We start from the raw sequence: 24,030 nt of genomic DNA on the forward strand, positions 1-24,030 counted from the left end.
CATGAGTAGAATGTGTGCTTTTATTTAAAATGCATCTCTGGGTTATTTGTGGGGCATAGGAATTTGTTCATTTTTTCTTCTTCAAAATATAGTCTGGCCCAACACATGGCCTGAGGGACGCTGGACTAGCCCACGGCTGTAAAAGGCTGTTGACTCCTGCTCTAGAGCTTATTTAGGGAAGGTGTGGAGTGCATGTGGGAGAAGGAAGTTCAATTACACAAGTATAAATCCTTGTGCTAACGGAACAACTGAATGCTACTGGCCATTGTGGCTTAAAGAGCTGAAAAAGGCAATATATGTCGGCAAAAGAAGTGAAGGAATGCAAACGTTTGCAAATGAATGTAAAATGTCTAGAATTATAGAGCTTCAAGAGCCATAGGAGAACAGCCTTTACCAAAGGTGTCGTGGACTTTGAAGACAATCGAACTCAGAACGCAGGGGAGAAATGTACTAAGAGGAAGGCACGCTTGGCAAATCCACACCATGATCAACTCCCACCCGGGAACCAATGTCCCCACTGTGGAAGAACGTGTGGGTCCAGAATTGGCCTCCACAGTCACTTACAGACTCATTGTTAAAACTGTGTTTATGGAAGACAATCTTACTCAGCTACGAGTGATAGAAGAAGAAGAAGAAGAAGAAGAAGAAGAGGAAGAAGAAGAAGAAGAATTTATTATTTATACCCCACCCATCTGGCTGGGTTTCCCCAGCCACTCTGGGCAGCTCCCAACAGAAAATTAAAAACACAATAAAAAATCAAACATTAAAAACCTCCCTAAACAGGGCTGCTTTCAGATGTCTTCTAAAAGTCAGATAGTTTTTTTTTTATTTCCTTGACATCTGACATTCCACAGGGTGGGCGCCACTACCAAAAAGGCCCTCTGCCTGGTTCCATCCAATCTCACTTCTTGCAGTGAGGGAACCGCCAGAAGGCCCTTGGAGCTGGACCTCAGTGGCTGAATGATGGGGGTGGAGACGCTCCTTCAGATCCATGCAGACCTTTTCCTGTTACATATTTTCCTAAAGGTGTTGTCACTTGGCTTCACCCTGGGCTGCAATCCAAACCAAGTACACTTGGTTGAAGTTCTAGTCCCATCGCACTGGATGAAACTGACTTCCAAGTGGACATGCATGGGATTGTGCAATGATGGGTCTATGAAACATCTCCCCGACCACACTTTTTTAAACACCCAACCCTTTAATTAATATATATTATGTGATTTCAGTTAAAAGAAATAAAGTGATACAGAAAAAAGTAGGAAAAGTGAGAGAAATAACAACAACAAAGATACATATAAAAACAAAAATATATACACACAAAAAAGCAATATATGATATTCCCATATGCCCTTATCTGAATTGGTATAGCATTGTTGTCCTAGTGCTTATGTAAATGCTAATAGCCTACAACATCTATATATATAAAAATGTTCCCATTGCGTGCGCGCGTGACACCACCTTGCTCCGTAACTGCTGGACCAAAGCGCATCAAATTTAGGACAAAGCGTAACATGACCATCGAGGAAGGATTTAGCATAATAATTTTTTAAAAAAACCACACCTGCCATGCCTAAAATATAGAATAAAGGCAAAAAAATGGTGCACACATTACGTGTCACCAGCAACTTCCAGGCACATGATGTGTGATGCTAATTATTTCCCCCAAGAGTTAAATGATAACTGATCACAGGCAGCTACCGGAGAGCTATGAGATTCAGGTGAGGGTCAGATGACTTGTCAATCCCAGTAGGTATATAAGAGGACGACCCGGCCTGCAAAATGGTTTCCGGGGGGGGGGGGAGAGATAGTAAATCTAGGGAGCATGGGTCCACTGTGGGGAGCGGAGCGCATTTCTTGCACACAGGATTTGTGCTGCGGAGCTGTTGTGGAAAATGCCAATGTGGTTGTGTTGACAGGTGTGCAAAGGATTTGTGCAGAAGCTAAAGGTATCTGTCTATATGGCCTTTCCAAAGGCCAGATTGTGCAGTCAGCTGGGTCCTGTAAAAAGCCAGGCCGGGAGCCACCTTAAGTTGAGGCTGCATAGGCCTTGTGGTGCATGTGATTCAGATTCTATTCAGTTGAACTTCTGGTTACAAAGTTGACATTTTTCTTCATCTTTTTATTTCGAGGCAGTGCACACCTATGTTTGTGGAACTGCAAACCTTTCCGGTCATGTGTTACTCCATGTGATTCCTTATTTTCAAATCCGAAACTTGACAGCTATGCTTATTACGATCATGATGATGTATTGAATTTATATACTGTACCGCCCTATACCCGGAGGTCTGAACCAGAAAAGAGAGAGAGAGAGAGAGAGAGAGAGAGAGAGAGAGAGAGAGAGAGAGATTGCACGTTTCTTTGTCAACATAAAAATCTTTAATAAAAATCTTTAAAAAAAAAAAAAACAGAACTGAAGCGGACTCAAAAGCAGCCAGTTTGTCCTCCTAAACCATAGAGGATGCTGTGCAGAGCGGCACCCGGAAGGAGCGCGCCGGAAGGCCGCACGTGCACGTTGTTGTTTCGCTCGCGTCCGTCGTGAGGAGAGACGCGAGGGACCGCGAGGGTGTGTTGGGGCGCCGAGCCGTCCCTTCCGCGGAGCCCCGGTGCGCGCGATCCGAGGGGAGGCGATGGCGCTGAACCTCAACAATGAGGTGAGCGGAGGGGGGAGGCGCCCGGCGGGTTAAGGTTGACGGGTCGGGGAAATGAGCGCGCGCGGGGTGGGCCGCGAAACGGCGCCCTCGCCCAAGGGAATGGAGGGCGGGAGCTCTGCTGAGTGAGGATCAGGGCCCTCCCAATACACGCCGCCTTCTAAGGGACTCCTTGCAGGGGGGTTGGACTGGATGACCCTTGGGGAACCCTTCCAGCTCCGTGAAGCTCATCCCACCGCTGGGCAGGAGATGTCAAATTACAGATTTGGGAGTGGGAACTTTAATTATTGGCTTCGGCTGAATTGCTACTGTGTCCTTTCTTCCAGCAGATCAAGATAATCAGGTGACAGCAAAAACTGCAAATTTTTTAGCAGGGGCAATTAGAATAAGATCTATTATTATTTTATTATCGTTGTAAACCTCCAGAATGTATTTTGTATAGTATAGTTTTTACCTCTATCTTCATTACATTTTATTTTATTTTATTTTATTGCTATGGCTAGTGGCTTGCTCAGTGTCCGTTGCCCTGCAGATATCGAGAGCAGTGCCCATTTGGTTCTCCGTAGAGTCATAGAGTTGGAAGGAACCCGGAGGGTCATCTAGTCCAACCCCCTGCACAAAGCAAGGATTTCTTTTGCCCAGCATGGGACACGAACCTAAAAGTCTCAGGTTCTGCTGACTGAGCTATCCCACACAACATTTCCCGGGTGCCTTGTCTTCCTCTTAGAACAGCTGCAGCCCCATGCCTCTGCATGTTTACCCACAGAAGTAGACCCTGCTAAGTGCTTGTTGTTGTTGTTCAGTCATTCAGTCGTGTCCGACTCTTCGTGACCCCGTGGACCAGAGCACGCCAGGCACGCCTATCCTTCACTGCCTCTCGCAGTTTGGCCAAACTCATGTTAGTAGCTTCGAGAACACTATCCAACCACCTCGTCCTCTGTCGTCCCCTTCTCCTTGTGCCCTCCATCTTTCCCAACATCAGGGTCTTTTCTAGGGATTCTTCTCTTCTCATGAGGTGGCCAAAGTACTGGAGCCTCAACTTCAGGATCTGTCCTTCTAGTGAGTACTCAGGGCTGATTTCTTTGAGAATGGATAGGTTTGATCTTCTTGCAGTCCATGGGACTGCTAAGTGCAGTGGGGCTTAATTCCAGTTAAGGGTGCAGTGAGTTGCAGTATTGACTTTCCCTTTCGCCACCCACCCCCGAAGGGTCACATCCACAGCATACATTTAAAGCACTTTTCTAACACGGTCATGGCTATCCGCAAAGAAGCCCGGAACTGTAGTTTCTTAAGGGTGCTGACCTCATACTCCTACTATTGCCAGCACCTTTAACAAACTATCGGGTTCTCCATGGCTGTTAAACTGGTATAAGAACACTTTAAGTCTACGGTGTGGGTGTGGTATTAGTCTTTTACAGCAAAAACAACCGAGTGTCTTGTCACACCTGAAAAAAACAAATTCATCAAATTTATTATAGTATACTTTTTTCCCAACTTTTCAAAGTGCATGTTTATATTGATTAAAGGACCTGTGGTCGGCAAAAGTTTACGTCTTAATACTCCTTCTGTCGACCCAACATTTGGTTGAAACATTAACTTTGCCTTTCCTCCATTTCTGTGACTTTCTTTTCTCCTCCTTCCTTTCTTTCACACACACCTGTCTTCATTATCTTCTTTTCATAGTTAGTTTTGTGTTTCACGTTCTCCCACATCCTCTCTTTCCCTGTTTCATAGTGTTGCTGTGCATTTTTTCTGCAGAAGTAAAAGAGCAATCCAGCTCCCTTCCCTGGCGGGCTCTGCTGAAAGCACGAGTGGGCAGGCACTACTGCCAGTGATGGCCTTACTGGTGGCAGCCAGCAAAAGCCCTAAAAACAGGGAATTGCGGGAGTAGAGAAGGTGTGGAACTGGGCCTGTTAAGGATTTGCTGGTTCAGCTACTGGTTGGGTCTCTATGCTGCACCAGCATGGATTGGATGCAGTGAAAACTGGAAGCTTGTGGCCATAAATGGTAGGGCTACAGATACGTTGTTCTGCACTGCTACTTCTGCTTGGGAGTTAGACTTGCTCCCTAAGGCTTACAAAATACTTAAGGACACCAGTTGTGAAGGAGAAGGTTGGATTTCCTAGTACATGTGCATCTCTTTTGTGATTGCGTGGAACAGCATCATGTCGTTGACACCTGAAGAAGTAGGTCAATTTCTAAGACTGTAAATGACAGAGCTGCTCTGCACTCTGGTGTCCCACTGTAGATCCAGTTAGATACCTTGACATTCAATTCTTAAGATTCTCTTATTTGACAACTTCCAGTGAGATCACTTTGTCAGTCTGTTACACCAAAAAACAAAGCAGGTGAAGTAGACAAATCCATGAAAGTTTATGCCATAATAGTTTTCTTAGGCGTTAAGGTGTCACAAGATGCCTTCTTCTCTTTCATTGGGTGTTTGATATACAGGTACTGGATACTTGAACCAAGTTTACCCTTGCTATCTTTTATGCTTTTTTAATGCTAGTTTTAATAGTTTTCATAGTTGTCATGCTTTATGCTGATTTTAGTTGGTCTAGTTGGGGTTTGTGCTTTTGTTGTTTTGCTGTTTTTATTGTGAATTGCATTTTCTGTTTTAGGTTTAGATCTGACACACTTTCAAGTGCTAAAAATACAAGAAGTGGTAGAAAATGTTTAAGGTTACAAAAGGGATAATACATTCTGGCAATACACTTAATTTTGCAGTTGTTTGAATATCAGACATACAATTTAACACTGGTTAATACTATATTATTATTATTATTAATAAGTACATATTATACTGCCTCTTTATAGTCTGCTTCTCCCTGCTGTCCAACTTGATCATATAGTACCACAGCTGCAGTTTGTTGTGAGTTCCCTTTTCATATCCATGTAAAGCATTTTTGGATCGGAGATATTGTGTAAGAACTGCATGAGTGTCTGTTGCTGACTAGGAATCGGGAATAGGGAGAAATACGTATTATTTTATTCAATTTCTAAACTGCCCTTCATAATCGGTTACGACCCCAGGGCTGTTTACAAAACCAACGTCAAATTATTAAAACAATGATGTTCAACCAACAGTTATATTTTTAATCAGAACAGCAGACATCACTCATAATCACTTCACAAATTAGTTTCCCCAAAAGATCTGGGTGATGAGGTAAGTCACCAGCTGGGTGCCAATAATGATATCACCAGTCATACCTCCAAATGAAGTTTCATAGACAAGATGCCAACACAGAGAAGGCCATATTGCATGTCATTGTCACATGAGCAGAGTTAAAAGCAATGTGTCCTGCAGATCTTAATGCACAGGCAGGATAATATAGGAACATGTAGCCACAATTGAAGAAGCCATTGTGCTGTATGTGTGTGAATATTATTGATCTCATTCAAGTCTCTGAACTGTTGGGAAAAGAAAAATAATCTATTCATACATTGGTATGAAGCAGGCTTCATTTAAGTTTAGTGTTGGAGCAGGGAATGATCCCGATTTGCAGTTATGCGTACGATCTGGAAACAACCTTTTCCCAGAGACCTAAACAATCAGTGATGCATTGTTAATTTGTAAAATAGAATTTTGTTTCTTCTGGTCATGACTTTTTGGCAGAGAATAATCTAAAGAAAAAACTAAGATGAAATCGTCACATATTTAAAAAATATACACGTAAAATAGCTTTATGTGCAAAATATACTTGAAAATGTTGCTAGGTGGCAGCACAAAATAAGTAATAAGCTCCTCTTAACCACCATCCCGGCACTGCTTGTACAAGTTCTCTTGCAAATGTGCTTAATTTACAAACTGATTAAAGGCTTAAATATATGTAGTGTTCCAAACAGAATTGTGAGATGTATTCTTTTAGGACAGAATCCCCGGCCCTTCAATATTTATGTATATACTTTTAATAGCACTTGGGTATTTGGGAAATTTCAGGACTTCATACTGCTTTCCTATAGCCAGTATGGTGCAGTGGTTAAGAGCGGTAGACTCATAATCTGGGGAACCGGGTTCGTGTCTCCGCTCCTCCACATGCAGCTGCTGGGTGACCTTGGGCTAGTCACACTTCTTTGAAGTCTCTCAGCCCCACTCACCTCACAGAGTGTTTGTTGTGGGGGAGGAAGGGAAAGGAGAATGTTAGCCGCTTTGAGACTCCTTCGGGTAGTGAAAAGCGGGATATCAAATCCAAACTCTTCTTCTTCTTCTTATAGATGGAGCATAGCAAAGCCCTCTCACCTATTTTGTGAGGAATTTGCTCTAGTGGAATAAATACTACCGCTTTGTTTTTCCCATTGCATCTATTATATCTAAGACCACATAACAGTCGTCCTGAAAGACCTATGTTGGCTCCCAGTACATTTTCAAGCACAAATCAAAGTGTTGGTGCTGACCTTTAAAGCCCTAAACGGCCTCGGCCCACTATACCTGAAAGAGCGTTTCCACCCCCCATCATTCAGCCTGGATACTGAGGTCCAACTCCGAGGGCCTTCTGATGGTTCCCTCACTGTCAGAAGTGAGGTTACAGGGAACCAGGCAGAGGGCCTTCTCGGTAGTGGCACCTGCCCTGTGGAGCACCCTCCCATCAGATGTCAAGGAAATAAACAACTATCTGACTTTTAGAAGACATCTGAAGGCAGCCCTGTTTAGGGAAGTTCTTAATGCTTGATTTTGTCACTTTTTATTATTAATATTCTGTTGGGAGACACCCAGAGTGGCTGGGGAAACCCAGCCAGATGGGCGGGGTATAAATAAATTATTATTATTATTATTATTATTATTATTATTATCATCATCATCATCATCATTATCATTATTTTTATTTTAGTGAATCAAGCGTAATTGTAAACTAGGTGTATCAAAACAATTTGTGTATATTGTTCAGTGGGGCTTACACTGTTGGAAATATATTTAGGACAGTATCCATTGGTCTAGTTTACATGTGCATAAGCAGGTAGGTTCACATGTCACACAAAATCATGGCTTTGTGAGGCACGTGTTAGCAGGAACAAAGTATCAATAACTTAAAATTTGCATGCTCCCTTCTCCTCTTCCTTCCTTGCAGCTGCAACAAGGACTAAGGCGGGTTTTTTCCTGCTTACCCTGAATCCTGGAGTGTCATGTTATCCAGACCAAGGATCATACTTTATACAGTAACAAACTTTTGTAGGTTTTAAATCAGGCCAATGTCAAACTGTGGTTTCTGAAGCTCACTTGTTTAACTTAGAGTTTGATAGGAAGCACGATCCTTGGTCTGGACAGCACACGAAGTTGACTTGGTAATGGAAAGCAAAATTTAAAAGCCACCCAAGTTATCCTCCCAGCTGCAAGGAGGAGAAGCGGGAAGGATGGTGGTTTCTTCCTGCTCATGCACTTCTCAGAATACCATTTCTAGGCCATAGAAGTCAAATCTTGAAAGCAGGTTTAGAACCAAAAGGTAATTTCTTAGCCCTTATGGGTTGTAGCTTGCAAAAGAGGTCTGGAACTATGATGGCCAAAATACTAACGGATCTGAAGTATAGAACAAAAGACCTGTCTTTAAAGTTTTTCAGAAGCCAAAGTGCATTTTTCCTTTTGCAAATTTCAAAACAATACAGTAGGCTAAATACAAAATTTGCTCTATTGGTAGTTTTGTAACTGTCCAGAAAAGCTAAGTGTGCCTTCTTCTTTGTGTGAATGGAGGGCTTCAGGTTTCCCGTCCTTGACATATATTGCCATCTTCTTTCTCTGTGCCTAAGCTGGATAGAAGTCTTTAAATTTTTGAGTTGCACTGTTAGTAGTCATAGGGTGGAGTTAAGTGTTGTGATGCAACAAACGTTCCTTATATACATGCATTTCAGCTTGCCAGACTGAAGTGTCTACGTCTCATCCCCCAGCACACTGGTGTAGTGGTTAAGAGCGGTAGTCTCGTAATCTGGTGAACCAGGTTCGTGTCTCCTCTCCTCCACATGCAGCTGCTGGGTGACCTTGGGCTAGTCACACTTCTTTGAAGTCTCTCAGCCCCACTCACCTCACAGAGTGTTTGTTGTGGGGGAGGAAGGGAAAGGAGAATGTTAGCCGCTTTGAGACTCCTTCGGGTAGTGATAAAGCGGGATATCAAATCCAAACTCTTCTTCTTCTTCTTCTTCCTCCTCCTCCTCCTCCTCCTCCTCCTTCCCCTACAAAGCCAATTTCAGGGTGTGATGGCATGCAAGAGGAAATCCCCATTGCAGAAGCACCTGGTGGGACTCATTAGGTGAATCCCACCCATAATACCTAAGCAACTGAGCCAGTGGCTCTGGAGATCTGTTATGTGAGACCTTGGGGTATAGGGTGGTATATAAATTCTAATTATAATAATACTAACTCTTACAGCTTAATGCTGCAACTGGTTTCAACTAGGGATGGGCAATATCTGATTTTCATCCTCACAATATATCACCAGCTAAACACCATGATATACCAATATTTCACTGTCTAAAATAAGAATGGAGCTATTTGGAGGCATTGGCTGGCTTCACGGTTCTTCCTGCATCGTGATTTTTGCCGGCACCTGCTCTTGTGATTCTCTGCCCCCTTGCAGGAGACGGGGACAGTTGAGCCAGCAGAGTTAACAAGGGCTGCAGGAATCATGAGAAGCATTGGCTGGCTTCTCGGTTTTCCCCACATTGTGATTTTTGCATAGCACACACACACGCATTATGATTCTCAGTATATTGCCGGGTCAAAAATGATAAAACCCAATATCACGATACGGATTTCAAACCATTTTTGGACGCTCTATCGCCCAGCCCTAGTTTTAACAACATAGCCTACATTTTTCAGGTTTTATCTGTTTGGGAGGAATTTGGGGCAAACTACTATTTGCAAATGTATATATATTAGAATGGTGATAACAGTGCTATTAGTAATCAGTATATTAAAGTGTCTTATTTTATTATGTTGGTTTGACTATACCTTTGTCCTTTTCAAAGCTGGATTTGACTTTTGAATACAGATGTGCTGTTCAGTTTGTGCTATTTAATACATGGTGGCTTGAACCATGGTTCTGGATAGATATTTGCTCAGAAAAAGCTAATAATTATTTAGGGAGAGTAGCTGGCCACAAACTTCACACACACACTTCCCTCTGCCCAGAAATAGGCTGATTTCCCCCCATTATTTTCTAAGGGTAAGAATGATGAGCTAAATTTAGACTATTATAGTAAGTTGATAATTCTACACATCTACCAAGTATCTGCTTCCTAGAACTTTGTCAGTGTTTGCTAGAAGGCATTGGCAGATTGTATTCAATTCAATTTAGTCTTTTTGTCCAAAGGCATGAATGTGTAGATTGTTAAGAAGCAAACCATTCTTAGGTTCCCCTAATCCTTTCTTCATTCTTTGAGAATACGTGTAACAAGTTTGTCTCTTGTTTAAAATAGTTTAATATTCTCTAGCAAGTTCTTCAGTAAGAATTTCCTGTGATGGATTGAATTCTGCTGAAAAAAATCTCTTGACATTCTTTCATACCATGTCAGTGTTCTCAGCAACCATTCCGATAAAGCTTATGAAATTTCCAAGCTCAGCCTCTGAGATAGAATTTAGAAGAACATTTTCCCCCCCTAGGAACTCTTCCAGCAGCTATTATTCAAGTTTTGAGTTGCCACATCATCAGTTGCAGAACATTAAAGGCATACTGTGACCAGCAGATTCAAGCACATTTGCTTGCAGCAGATTATGAAGAAATTAAAAATGCAAAAGCAGCCTGCGTACTTGTTGCAAGCTGAGCAATATTAAATGAATGTAGATGAAAATGAGATTTTGCCTCCCCCTTCTGCTCAGAGTGGTTTGTGTGAAGTGCATTTGGTTGGGCCACGTAGGCTAGTTAGAGGTTGCCAGAAATAAAACATGTGGCTGCTTACTTGGGCTGGTGCGTAATAAAAAAAAAAAATGCAAGCTCAGTCATGGGAGCTTGCTGTAGACTATATTTAAAGGAGCTGTAACATAGCTGTGATGAAAACACTGACTGGTTAGCTGGTAAAGCTACAGGTGTCTAAAAGAGATATTAATTGTACCAGGTGACTTTTAATCAGAACTGGTCATTCATATTAGTTATTGCACATGACACCCCTTCATTTTCAGTCACTCAACTGTTGAGCACATAATTCATTTTTATTTGTAATTGGGATGGGGCTGTTTTTTGTGTGTCTAAACTCTGAATGTCATTCCTAAACCTGAACAACCAATCACATTGTGTATAACTAAACTGATGCATACAATTCAATTTAATTTAGTGTTTTCCAGCATACGAAGGGAAGATGCAGTGTTTCCCCCCCCTCCCCAGTCCACTTCTCAGTCTCTCTTCTGATTCATTGACCCCCCTACTGCATGTAATGCATCACAAAATAGACCCTCCTGAACCTCCTTTGTAGAAATATGAGAAATATGGCAACTTTTGCCTGCCTTCTCCTCGCCAGGCTCTGCACTATGTTTCATTTGTTTTTTTATGGTTCCCTGCTCCAGTTCTGCTGGCGAAGGCTTTGCAGCATTCGTGGTTAGAATTCTTTTTGTTTAACTTTCTGGTCCTGTCAAAAACAAGAGAGACACAAACCACAGCTTACACTCTCATGGTGTAAACACTAATTTGAACCACTGAGCTTATGTATCTTAGGACCTATGACCCTGAGCTACAAGGATCTCTTCTTTCGGCTTAAATGGAGCTACATGCTCAGTATCCGATCCTCATTTGTGTCCTGCTTTGCTGTGCTTTTCTTTAATCCATAGCAAATATTGACCATAGTCCCTCCCAACCATGACACTCTGCACATGTCTAGAGACCTCCTTGCCACTTACTGTACCCAGGCTCCACAAGTAAATTGGGACATTCTGCCCCTCCCCTATACTTCCCCAGCTCTATTTCCATCTCTCCATATATATTTTTTCACAGCTCACCATAAACTAACAAGGAAAATGAATAAATTAGTTTTGAATTCTCTGCCGTGCATTTATCTGATTGTCCTTTGCTTTTGAAACACTTGCCTGTTTGGTTTAGGTTGCCCTGGGGAAGATAAAACAACTAACAAATTCTAATTATGATGATGATGATAACAACTTGACCTCATTCATTTCTCTCTCAGCGCCACACTCTACCCATGTACAGTGTGGGAATATCATGCCAACATGTATGTCTTTTATGTCTGGAGCATTTGAAATGTGCCATTTAAATGCTTTCTTTGCATGAAGCTAGTTTAACCAGGCCTTTGGCTGATTAATAATTCCACAGCCTTTTATGTTTGCAGGTGGGTGGTTACTATTTTGTTGCTTCCATTTTGACTATTTATTTGTGCCTTGAAGGGAAGTATTTGAATCAAACAAACAAATACATGTGGGAATGTTGTAATAATGTGTAATTTATAATTTGAAAAGAATGTGAAGTGTGACGTTGGTTCTTGGTACCTTTCTTCAATGTTTCTTCCACATTAACAGGGATTTTGTCAGTCTTCAAGATACTTGTGAACAAGTTGGCAAACAGTGCTGTTGATAGTACCAGCTAGGTTCACAAGTAAAAACTTTTGATTTTTGTGACTTGGCAAATAAGACTTAACATCCAGGTCACTCCATTCCCATTTTATATTTCCTGTCATTTTAGGAGTGTCAGCTGTTACAAGTTTTGGTTATGAGACCATGTATTTGGCATAAGAAAAAAAAAAATTCTTTCTTGCAGCAACTCCATGATAGATGGTGGAAAATAGGTGGCCAGTATTAAGTATGCAAGGAATGCCAATTGCTAGAAATGGCTGGGAGGAATAATGGTACACACTACCCTAGAATGAGGTATAAGTGCAGCTGTTAACACAAGTATGCCACGCTGCAAGAGTCATTATTGAACTTATGGATAATGGATATTTCCTTCCCAATCTTGGTTTCTTTTTGACATTTAAAGAAAGTACAGAGTGGAGAACCAGTGGATGTGGAGGGGAGGTGCTTAAAACCTTTCTGATCATTACAGTATTTATTGATTTGGATGGGGGAAAGCTACACAGAGGAAAGGGTTGCAGGGAATAAGCTGTGGTGGGAACAGGTTAAGTACCAGTTGTTTTCTGCTGCTTCTCCTTGCAAATGTGTAATTCTACTTTGTATATCTGAGCCAAGCACCAAACTGGGAATCCTTAGTTGGGCGCTGATATTTAGTTCCAATCTTAGTTCTGTTTTTTTAAGAAAAAAACCACAGCGGGTAATGGATTGGTATCCATACCAAATTAGATGCACTTAAATTCCCTTTGCAGTCATTGGGACAAATTGCTCATGACTTAAGTCAAATTGATTTCAGTTCATTAACTTTTTGCTCTGCAGTTTTCTAGTGTGTTTCTTTTTGTCTGTAGCTTTCTCTCACTGTGATGATTATGCTAATTTGTAAGTGATTATACCGACTTCCATATTATAATCCAAATAAGTTTAGCCAAGTGAAGCAATTTAGTCTATATTTGGTCTTTGTATTCCATCCAAATTGGATTGGTGGCTTATCATATTTGAATTAAGGCAAGCCATGAGAATAAAGCAAAGAAGAATCCAACAAGTTTGAAAGGGAACTTACAGCTTAAGAGAATTGTGGCCATAGCATGTGTGTTCTGTATAAAGCTTGCTACAGCTGTTTTCATGTCAGTTAAGGAGGCCTGAAAAGGGGGCTAGAATCTAAAATTCAGAAATTCTCTTTATTCTCTTAGAACTGACCATTCAGAAATATTCATTTTATTTATTTGTTTTTATGCAAAATGATTTAATCTGCTAAAATACATCTACTACTCATTGAAGTGAAGGCTTTCCTTTGTATATGATTTTAAGTTTGCAATGCCTACAATTGTGGCAGCAGTTTTTTTGGGGGGGGCGCACTGCTGCCAAGTTTATCTGTGTACATTTCTTCACTCAATACTCTCTTCATGCAGGAATGCTGAACAGTAGAAGAAATATTGTTTCACAACAATTCCACAAAATAGACAGACATTTTGTAAGGAAATACTTCTCGCCTCCTTCTTAGTTTTTAAAGTATTTTTTTTTCAATTGAAGGAGGGAAATCTGCTTGTCATTGAAATCACACACCTCGTACCCTAATTTATGTCACAAGTCACTGGTTATTAGTCTCTATTTTCTAATGGTTCCACAGACCAACTTGAAAAGCAGGTGCAAAATTTGATGCTTGCTTGAGTAGCAGTTGCTCTTTGGGCAAGCAGGTGAGCGGCTGCATCTGTCATTCATCAACACCACCACCTTCCAACATGAAAAAGCATGTTGCTGTTAAAAGATGTGTCTGGCATCATCTAAACTCTCCCTAGGGGCCAGTGAAGCTGAGGATGCTGGCAAGACAAAGCTGTTTTAAGGCTAAAGATTGCTGTCAGTCCCAAGGCAAAGTGTCTGCCAGTTGCAGTTTGCAAGATGCTTAAGGAAGAGTGCATAATAACGGGTACAGAAAAGCCAGTGCTCTTAAATAGATCGCCCAGGTAAGGATGTCCAGGGGGAAGAGGAAGGAAGTGGGGATTAGCCCGGGTGGAGCAAAGCAGAGCAACTTGAGTGAGAGAAAAGTTTTACTTTACCTGATGCCAGATCACTTATTTCTTTCACTAGTTTATCTTGCTCTACAGCCCAGAAAAAAGAAAAACCCACCCCCATAGTGGTTTACAAATTGTCAGTGAGAAGCCAGTCCCAGCCCTCAGGCTCACAACATAGGAGACACAACATGAAAGGAGAATGGACAGGAGGGGAGTAGGAAAAATGAGCTCAGGCACTAATCCTTAGTTACAGAGATCTTGTGGTGAATTGCAGGAATGGAAAAATTCAAAGAGGAAGCCAAAATTTTGCCAGGCTTGAGAGAAGCCGCTCTCACATCCTGATGCAAAGGCTGTTTAGGGGCGAATTCACACTGTGATTGCTGATGGTAGCCACTGCCATGTGCAAAGTTAAGCTTTGTGCATGACGTTGAATTCACTTGAAAAAGTGACCTTGGCAACAACATCCAGCAGTTGGATGGTCACCGATTGTTGACGTCTTGTGGGCTCAGTGGTCATATGCCTTGAATCTAACAGAATTGAGGTGCAATAGGAACCCACTGAATGGCTTCCAAGTTAACATTGTTAGAATCATAGTCAAACCTGCGTTTTAAGTTGTTTTATAGATGTATATTCCATCTAAGTGATTTAATAGTGTCCTTTGGCTTTTACTATAAATTCAGTGTCAGTTTTTCTTGACTCTTTTTTACTACTTGGGTGTTCAAGAACAGAATGTAGCTCTCATCCTGACACAGGTTGGTGTTAATGTTTTCATACTTTGACCTACCCACGGTGATACGCCTTAAGCTATAGATTTGTACCGTTCATGAGAGCTCTTTCCCCTTTTGGTCAGACTTTCCTATGAATGTTCTTAAATTCTTGGCTGTGGATTCGCTTAGGTTGGACCCCTTCTCCCTCTCCAGATTTAAAGCAAGCCCCCAAAGTAGCCAAGCATAACATTTTATTCTAATGTAATATTTCTTTCCAATATTTGCCACCCCTTACAAGGTCTTTACAATGTATAATCTTTGGCTATGATCCAGCAAGTCCTTTTAATACACCCTCTTGGCATTCCATCACCCTCCGCAATCTCTAAAGCATGCCTTAAACTTCTCTGCAGTTTGTTAGTTGACTGAACTCTGCTAGCTTTCTTTCTTAAACTCACTGCACCACAGTTGTCATGAGTGGAATAATCAGATGCTTGGGATTCCATTGGGTGTAGGAAAGGAAGCAAGGAAGTGTATCTGATTAACATTCTCAACTAAGTTGAATCTGTAAGCCTTCTCGAAGTTGGGTTTATTTTGGCTGCATGGGAAAACATGATTACAATTGAGTAATTACATGAGAGCCAAATGAAGTGATATTTGAAAATGACGCAAGAATGACCTACACTTGTGAATTTGCTAGAGGAAGCATGGTGGGCACATGTACCGCCAAAGTGCTGCCATTCCAATTTTCAAATTCAGAACATGAATCCACTTTTCCTTTTTTCTTCGTTCTCATCTGGCTCTAATCCAGATCCAACCTTACCTTGCATGATGCTCCCCTTCCTCTTCCCTCCCCCTGCGATGCTCTGAAATTGCTATGTTAACCATCTTTAAGTATCTTCAGTTCCAAGCATGGATTTCCCAAACATCTGCTACATATTTCCCCATACCCAGGTCAATATCTTGCATTGTTAAGAAAATAACGTTTACATTAGAAATATTAATGTTTACATTTCAAAGCACTGCGGTCTGCGCAAACATCCCAAGCCCAATGTGTTCCCACCATGTGCACAGTTGATATCTATTTGCTTTTGCACTTTACCAGCCCCCTTGGATGAATAGGGTCCTGGCTTTTGCCCCAAACCACACAACAAAGGAAATTGCATGTAAGTGAAGAAGTAAACACTTGTTATATCAGCCTAGCAATACAGACTCGGTAGCTAGGAAAGAGCTCTTACAAAGGCAGACGAGCAGCAACGAAAAATTCAGTCCAACAGCAAAGGCCAAGGTTACTGGCAAGAGCTCCAAGACTTCAGGAGACCTGCTATGTTGCTTCAGTAAATTTCTCTGCCTCTCTGCCAAGCTTTTAAGCAGGGAGAAGAGGCAGATCAGTAGTGAAGTCCATAGACAATTACAGTGGTACCTTGGGTTACAGACGCTTCAGTTTACAGACTCCGCTAACCCAGAAATAGTACCTCAGGTTAAGAACTTTGCTTCAGGATGAGAACAGAAATCGTGCAGTGGAGCGGTGGCAGTGGGAGGCCCCATTAGCTAAAGTGGTACCTCAGGTTAAGAACAGTTTCAGGTTAAGAACGGACCTCCAGAACGAATTAAGTTCTTAACCCAAGGTACCACCTTACCGTGTTTTTCCGTGTATTGGACAAGGTTTTTTGACTCAAAAATTACGTCAAAAAACTGGGGCCATCCAATACACGGATATTGGCATGGGGGGGGGGAGAGAAGCGAAGCGTGGCTTCCCCCGGCGCAGCGAGCAGGGAGCAATCTAGGGGGTGTTTCCTGCCCCCAACTATGGGGGGGGAGAGAGAAGCTGCGCGCCGCCAGCCATCTCGGTGGGAGTGCAACTTCCCCCTATGCCGCTGGATGTGGGAAATGATCTAGGGAGTGTTTCTTGCCTGCAGCTGCATGTGGGGAGAGGCTCGACAACTTTGGGCCATCTCCCCTCATTTTCCTAAAATTGAGTCCCCGAAAATGGGGGGGGGGGGTCTTATACAAGGGGCCATCCTATAGATGGAAAAATACAGTATTTCCAGGACTCTGAGGGCAGTGATAGGATCTGCAGAAGCTGGTTGGTTTGCCAGACACATTCTAGTCCCTTCACATTTTCTTTCGGGCCACCAGATACCCAAGTCATTGCATGTAAGGTTATATATTCTACAAGAAAAGGTTATGTATTGCACAAAAAACAGCATCGTTGACGTGCCTGAGCTCATAATGATTCAGGAGGCACATACATGCGCAGTTAACAGCAGGTAAGCCCTCTCACATGGAAAGGGGAGAGTCTTTGGCTCTTTTCCCTTCTGCTATTTCCTGCAATTTGGTGAGCACAAATAGGTCTTGCAGTTACAGAATCATACTATTGTATTCATACCATTTTCACTGTATTCATGCTGTTAACCCAGAAGTGGCTTCAGCTAACACCCCACCGAAGCCAGTCTTTGAGCCAGTCTTTAACATCTAAATGCAAGGTCAGATCTAATAGGTCTGTCAGGCTGTGGGAAATCCCAGTAATTTAGTAAACTGCACTTCCAGAGAACTCTGCCTCCATCTTGTCTGGATTGGGCGTCACTTTATTACCTTTTCTCTCTCTCATTGCTGATCCAAACACGTGTTCAGAAGATTAATACCCTGAGTAAAAAGGAAAAACTAGATGTTGGAAGCATATTGAAGAAGAGTTTGGATTTGATATCCCACTTTATCACTACCCGAAGGAGTCTCAAAGCGGCTAACATTCTCCTTTCCCTTCTTCCCCCACAACAAACACTCTGTGAGGTGAGTGGGGCTGAGAGACTTCAGAGAAGTGTGACTAGCCCAAGGTCACCCAGCAGCTGCATGTGGAGGAGCAGGGACGCGAACCCGGTTCACCAGATTCCGAGTATACCGCTCTTAACCACTACACCACACTGATTGAAATAAGCTTGCTGGAGACATTGGGCAGCAGCTGATTTTTCCACATTATACTGATTTGGACTAATGTGCCAAATCAGTATAAGATAACACGTCCATATGTTCTTACGCCACAGGGTGTGTCCTCTTTCTTGCATTCATTGCCAGCAGTTAGTTGACCTTTGGTTAAATGGGTTCCTAAAAATATACTGTGTCTCCACACACAGTCCTGGAAAGAATAAATTAAATATTGGATAGGAAGTTAAAAATATATGTTTGAGTACGTAATGATCTGCTGTGATTCTCTAAATTGTGGGCCTTGCTTGCGCCTGGTTGTTGTTGTTTTTTTATTATAGCTTGTGAACTTTTCATCTATATCAGCTAACATATCCATGAAAGTAGGTGGGTTTGCCGTCTGTTTGCCAGATCTGTGACACGCAAGAATTGAACTTGTGCAGCTATTACTGCTAGGGAGAATGTATTAATAGTTGCAGACATGTCAAAATCCAAGGCACAGTCCCTTGTTGGGGAGCAATGTTGTAGTGACAAGTCAGATGTACAAGTCTGAGCACCTGATTCCTTAGGAGAATGTTGGAAATCTGGTGAGAACAGGTTGGATGAGCCTTATTTGGTCCTGAATTTTTGGCAGAGAAACATTTATATAGGGTGGCCAAAAACAACTGATGGGAACCCCAAGTTTAGTTTGAGTACTTGTTATTTATAAACTCCATTTTCATATCCGTACTTAAAAGAGTGGCTTAGTGAGTTCCGATTACAATATTTTTATTTTTTACATGATAGTTTATTTTAAGTTGTGTGCGTTGAGCCTTTTTCCCTTACAAACACTATCAGGGATAATATTTATGGACAATCATTTGCTATTACAGGCATCGTTTATTTAAATTTTGACTCTGCAGAAGTATTTTTGCAAGCCACTGCTTCCTGTTTGCACGGTAGTAAGAGGGAACCGTGGCATGACATGGTCACTCTGGCCAAATTTCTAATTCGTGACCCAGTTGGTTTCAAATATGCAAACACTTCTACCTTGCGGTAAACTGTTTTTAAAGGATTTTAGTTTTAGTACCATTTTTTCATTAATATTTGTTCCACATGTGGTGCATTTTCACAGAGGGAGGCTGTCTTTTTTGAGACTGTCACCAGGAAAAGGAAAACACGCCTTGCATATTCTCTTGACTCCTTTCCCCCCAACCTTAAATAAGAGGTCATGCTGATGGTTTGGAATTGGCTGCTACACTTATCCTTCCCTCTACTAAACAAATAGGAAGTGTCTACAGAGTCGGAATTTGAATAATAAACTACCCCTCCCGTAGCAAGTAATATTAATAAATATTTTCTCAGGTCTTAGGGGAGGAAATAGTGACATTTCACTTATTTGTTTTTTATTAAATTTCTAGCCTACGCTTCCAAGGACAGCAAGCAATATAATTTACAATTTAAGGCAATGCAGTTCAAAATAAAAACATTTAGAGCATCTAAAAACATTTGAAAGCAATACAATTTAAAATAAAAGCTGTTTTAAAACATGTAGAGCATCTAAAAACATTTTAGAGCAATCACGTATCTTCATAGTTGCTAATTTCAAGGTTGCCATGGTCAGTAGTATCCCATCCAATACCTGGCTAGAAATAGATGTTTTAAATTTTCTCCTGAAAGTCAGCAATGAGGGAGGCAGAAGCAGCTCGCCAGGGAGAGCATTCCACAAATGGAAGCACCCCCTAACCCAGTCCCTGGTCAGTGCCAATTGGGCAGCAGCTACAGATAGCACTGCCAATCGTAGAACCTGAGATAGTTGACATTGCTGTAGTCACTCCTTTAGGTACTTTGCTTTCAAACCACTGAGCCTCTTGGATTGACAATCAGAAGGTTGGCGGTTTGAATCCCCACAACGGGGTGAGATCCTGTTGCTCTGTCCCAGCTCCTGCCAACCTAGCAGTTCGAAAGCATGCCAGTGCAAGTAGATAAATAGGTACCGCCCCAGAGGGAAGGTCAACGGCATGTCCGTGTGCTCTGGTTTCTATCATGGTGTTTCCACTGTGCCAGAAGCAGTTTAGTCCTGCTGGCCACATGACCTGGAGAGCTGCCTGCGGACCAACGCCGGCTCCCTCGGCCTGAAAGCGAGATGAGCTCCGCAACGTCATAGTCACCTTTGACTGGACTTAACCGTCCAGGGGTCTTTTACCTTTTACTAACACCTTGAATTGGGCTTGGTAGCTTACTGAAAGCCAGTACAGCCCATTCAGGACTGGTGGCACACAGTCCCGTCGGGCTGCTCCGCTTACCAATGTAGCAGCTGAATTGTGCACTGAATACAGTCTCTCTAAGAGGGCATTATAGAAGTTAAATGGTCACTAAAACATAGGCAGCCGAGGCCAGGCTATCCTGGGCAGACTAGAGAAGAGCTCGGAATGTGCATTTGACTGGGAAATAGAAAAGAAGAAAAGGATTTGATCAGATATCTAGTTAAACATAATCAAATGATGGTTGACTAATTTAAAATCATTAACTTTATTGGAATAAGAAATAAGATACTTTTTAATTGTCGACTGATCTGATCTGCATGCTAATTTAAACAAATTAGCTGCAGTAGGGAAACAATGAAAGTAACCTTAAAATATGTGACTTGTTACTTTTAAAAATGTTACATACATTTTCTGTAAATATTAATGGCAGCTTTTATCTTGGAACATCAGTGTCGGCTTACAATTAAAATAATAATAATGCAATTGCTACCGCTGACTGCTTGCATTCCTGTTTCATCTTGGACCTTTATTTATTCTTATTTATTTAATTCATATACCGCCCTATACCCAGAGGTCTCAGGGTGGTTCACAGGAAAAAATCAGAATATAAAACCACTATATATATATATATATATATATGTATATACACACACACACACACACACACACACACACACACCAGGTATATATATATATCCCATGAACTGCAAGAAGATCAAACCTATCCATTCTGAAGGAAATCAGCCCTGAGTGCTTACTGGAAGGGCAGATCCTGAAGCTGAGCCTACAATACTTTGGCCACTTCATGAGAAGAGAAGACTCCCTGGAAAATACCCTGATGTTGGGAAAGATTGGGGGCACAAGGAGAAGGGGACGACAGAGGATGAGATGGTTGGACAGTGTTCTCGAAGCTACCAACATGAGTCTGACCAAACAGCAGGAGGCAGTGGAAGACTGGAGTGCCTGGCGTGCTCAGGTCCATGGGGTCACGAAGAGTTGGACACGACTAAATGACTAAACAATAACAAGGATGTCAATCAAAGCAACCCAAGACCTGGTTAAAAAGGAATGTTTTTGCCTGGTGCCTAAAAGTGTATAATGAAGTCGCCAGGTGAACTTCCCTGGGGAGAGTATTCCACAGATGAGGAGCCACTGCAGAGAAGGCCACCCTCCAAACCTCTTGCTTTGCTGTACTACTAGCTCCCAACCCCTCAGACCATTGTAGCGTAAATCCCTCACTTCTGTCCTTATTAACAAATGATCCTATAACTCTTATTAAAAACAGAAGGTGGCATTTTTTTACTTAATTGGATATTTCATTGTCATATAATAAATAGGAGGACGGTTGGCATTATTTGACTGTCAATTAACTGATGTACCAGTTTTCTGGAAGCCACTTGCTTCTGCCCACAGAGGCCTTCCCTATCTTCCCAGAGAAAGGGAGAGAGGGGGTCAAATGAGCTCCTTGTTCTGCTTCTCCCTGCAGAATTGGCACCAGCAGCTCTCCAGGCAAGTAAATAGAAATACGAAGTAAGCTGAAAGGGCTACTTTAAAATGCGTTCCAAGTTCCTTTCCTGCGTTGAGTCTGTGAGGTAGGCTTCAAAAAATACCGTCATATCCAAATCGGCTTCGATCATGGTGGAATTAAGTTAGTTACACACACGCATTTGCACATTGCCACATAGCAGCTTTTCACTGAGTTGGATCCAAACTTACGTTTTTGTGAATGGAAGAGCTTCCATCTGTGTATGGCTTTTGATCCAGCAGAGGCTTCCTATTAATGGAAGGGGACGGAGAGACAGCATTTACCAATCCTCCCTACCTCAAATCATTCCTGAGTGTCTCCAATAGAGGGTGTGATGGGCTATAGGCAGTGCTGTCAAGTATCCCGTTTTCCCCGGGATTCTCCCTTATTTCAAGCAGTTTCCCGCTGCTCTCCCTTATTTTTTATTTCCCTTAAATTTCCCGTTTTTAATGGAAGCAGCTCCTCCCCTGCTGGCTAGGGACTGGGTGGGAAGACCTCGCCTACTTGGAGAGAAAAGCCTCAGCCCTCAAAGCAGGGAGTCGTTTCCCATGCTTACAGGGGGTTGTATTCCTCCCCCTGCATCAGCCCCTATCCATTGCCACCGAGCCCCTCAGCCAGCCAATAGGGTTAGCTGGCAGGCGGAGCCTGGCTGCCTTTGAGCAGCTGCTGCTTCCTGTCCTGTTTTGATGGGATCAGACAAGAAGACGATGGGGCTCCATTGCGTGGAGCACATGACTGCCCTCCTATTTGCTCCGCTCCAAGCCCGAGCCTGCTTGGAGTTTACATTGCTGCTCCGCCCACTTTTGCTTCTGGCTCCGCCCACCACTGACATGTGACTGTCCCCGGGATAGGTGAGACTGCTGATCCCTTATTTTCAAATCCGAAACTTGACAGCTATGGCTATAGGAGAAATTGGCATGTCACCTCTGTTCATCCATCAGTGAGAACAAAGTATAGATCTGGTGTTGTTCTCTGGTTAGAATTTAGTGTTCATATACAGTTGTACCTTGGAAGCCAAACGGAATCCATTCCGGAAGTCCGTTCGACTTCCAAAACATTGAATAACCAAGGCGCAGCTTCCGATTGGCTGCAGGAGCTTCCTGCAGCCAATCAGAAGCTGCACCGGACATTCGGTTTCCAAAAAAAGTTTGAAAACCGGAACACTCACTTCCTGTTTTCGATTGTTTGGGAGCCGAAATGTTCAGCATCTAAGCTGTTCAAGATCCAAGGTACGACTGCCACATTTCAGGTTCTCGAAGCAATTGACCTGATCTCAAGTATGACACCCTTGTAAGAGAGGCTAGTGTTGCTATTTTTGGTTATTAAACATGCTTTAAATAACTTGGGTAGGCTAGCATTCCATTTTTAACTTTGGAGTGTGGTGAGTTCTGTCTTATTTTATTTAAATGCGTTGCTTTTTTTAAGGCGTTACCCCTGTCTTCGTACTTCAATTGTTTTTTTACCTATTTATTGCATGCTGACCTGATGTTGTAGGACATTGTGGAAGTGCTGTAGGAATTTATAGTGTTGCCTAGAAATGTTTGATCTAAGATAAAATTTGGGCCTGGGGCTTCTTGACTGTCAGTGCCCATTTAGTCCATTCACTGCACCAGAAAACAGTCTATTTCTCTGTGAAATGGAATTTGAAAGAGTGTTTTACCAAAGAATGAGTCAGGTTTGCATTAACATCATCTTAAATTAAATCATTCATGTGGTTAACTGAAGGAAGTCTTGTTCTGTAGAAGGCTTAGAAGAAAGTACAGGTGTTTTGTGGTAGTGTGAGTACATAAATGAACAAGTAACACAAATAAGCCGTCTTCACCTATAGCCAAGCCTAGGTCTAAGAAAATTAAACATGACTGCCTAGGAATGTCCTGGCTATTTCATGGCTTGTTTCTTTTCAGAACTCAGACATGTTTTGAGACTTGCTTTGTTCCTCAACTGGCTGGCTGTTTTTGGAAGCAGTTTTGGCTTTTAGCAGAAAAACTGAATTCAGTCTTTTGTTCAGCAAGGGAGCTAACTATGCTCAAAGCTGTTTGTAAACTTTGAGCATAATGCAAAATATGCTATCGGTGGTGGTTGTTTTTTAAAACGCATTTTCTTTCCCCCCCCCCAAAAAAACAGGTTGTGAAGATGAGAAAAGACGTGAGGAAGGTCAGAGTGCTGACAATTCGCAAACTAACAAGACATATTGCAAAACTGAAGGCAAAAAAGTAAGCTTAACAATTATTCTTTTTATGGTTTTCTGCAGTCCCAGGGCAACTGGTAGTAGGAGTTAAGGGCTCTTTCTAGCAGGAAGGTGGGAAGCAAGCCTCCTGCCCTTGCCCCTCTCTGGCCAAAAAAATTCCCTCTTGCCATGATGACATACTTCTTCCTGCAGCCACCCCAGTGGTCCCAAGTCTCCTGATTAGTAGTGAAGGTCACATTCTTTCAATTTCTATAAAGTGTTTTAGAATTTCCAGGTCAGTTTGGTAGCTAAGCCA

At 42.2% G+C, this 24,030-nt stretch overlaps 1 protein-coding gene across 2 annotated transcripts in view; it reads left to right on the forward strand.

Moving 5' to 3' along the window:
* The first annotated feature begins 2,556 nt into the window (after positions 1-2,556).
* SRFBP1 (serum response factor binding protein 1) overlaps positions 2,557-24,030 on the forward strand; it is a 44,461-nt gene continuing 22,987 nt past the window's right edge. For both annotated transcript variants that reach the window (XM_033163985.1, XM_033163986.1), the window contains exons 1-2: positions 2,557-2,651; positions 23,672-23,760. In XM_033163985.1, the coding sequence (XP_033019876.1) occupies positions 2,628-2,651; positions 23,672-23,760 (113 nt within the window). In that variant the 5' untranslated portion in view covers positions 2,557-2,627. The remainder of the gene's footprint in view (positions 2,652-23,671; positions 23,761-24,030) is intronic.

Source organism: Lacerta agilis, chromosome 11, assembly GCF_009819535.1.
Source record: "Lacerta agilis isolate rLacAgi1 chromosome 11, rLacAgi1.pri, whole genome shotgun sequence".
Classification (NCBI taxonomy): domain Eukaryota; kingdom Metazoa; phylum Chordata; class Lepidosauria; order Squamata; family Lacertidae; genus Lacerta; species Lacerta agilis.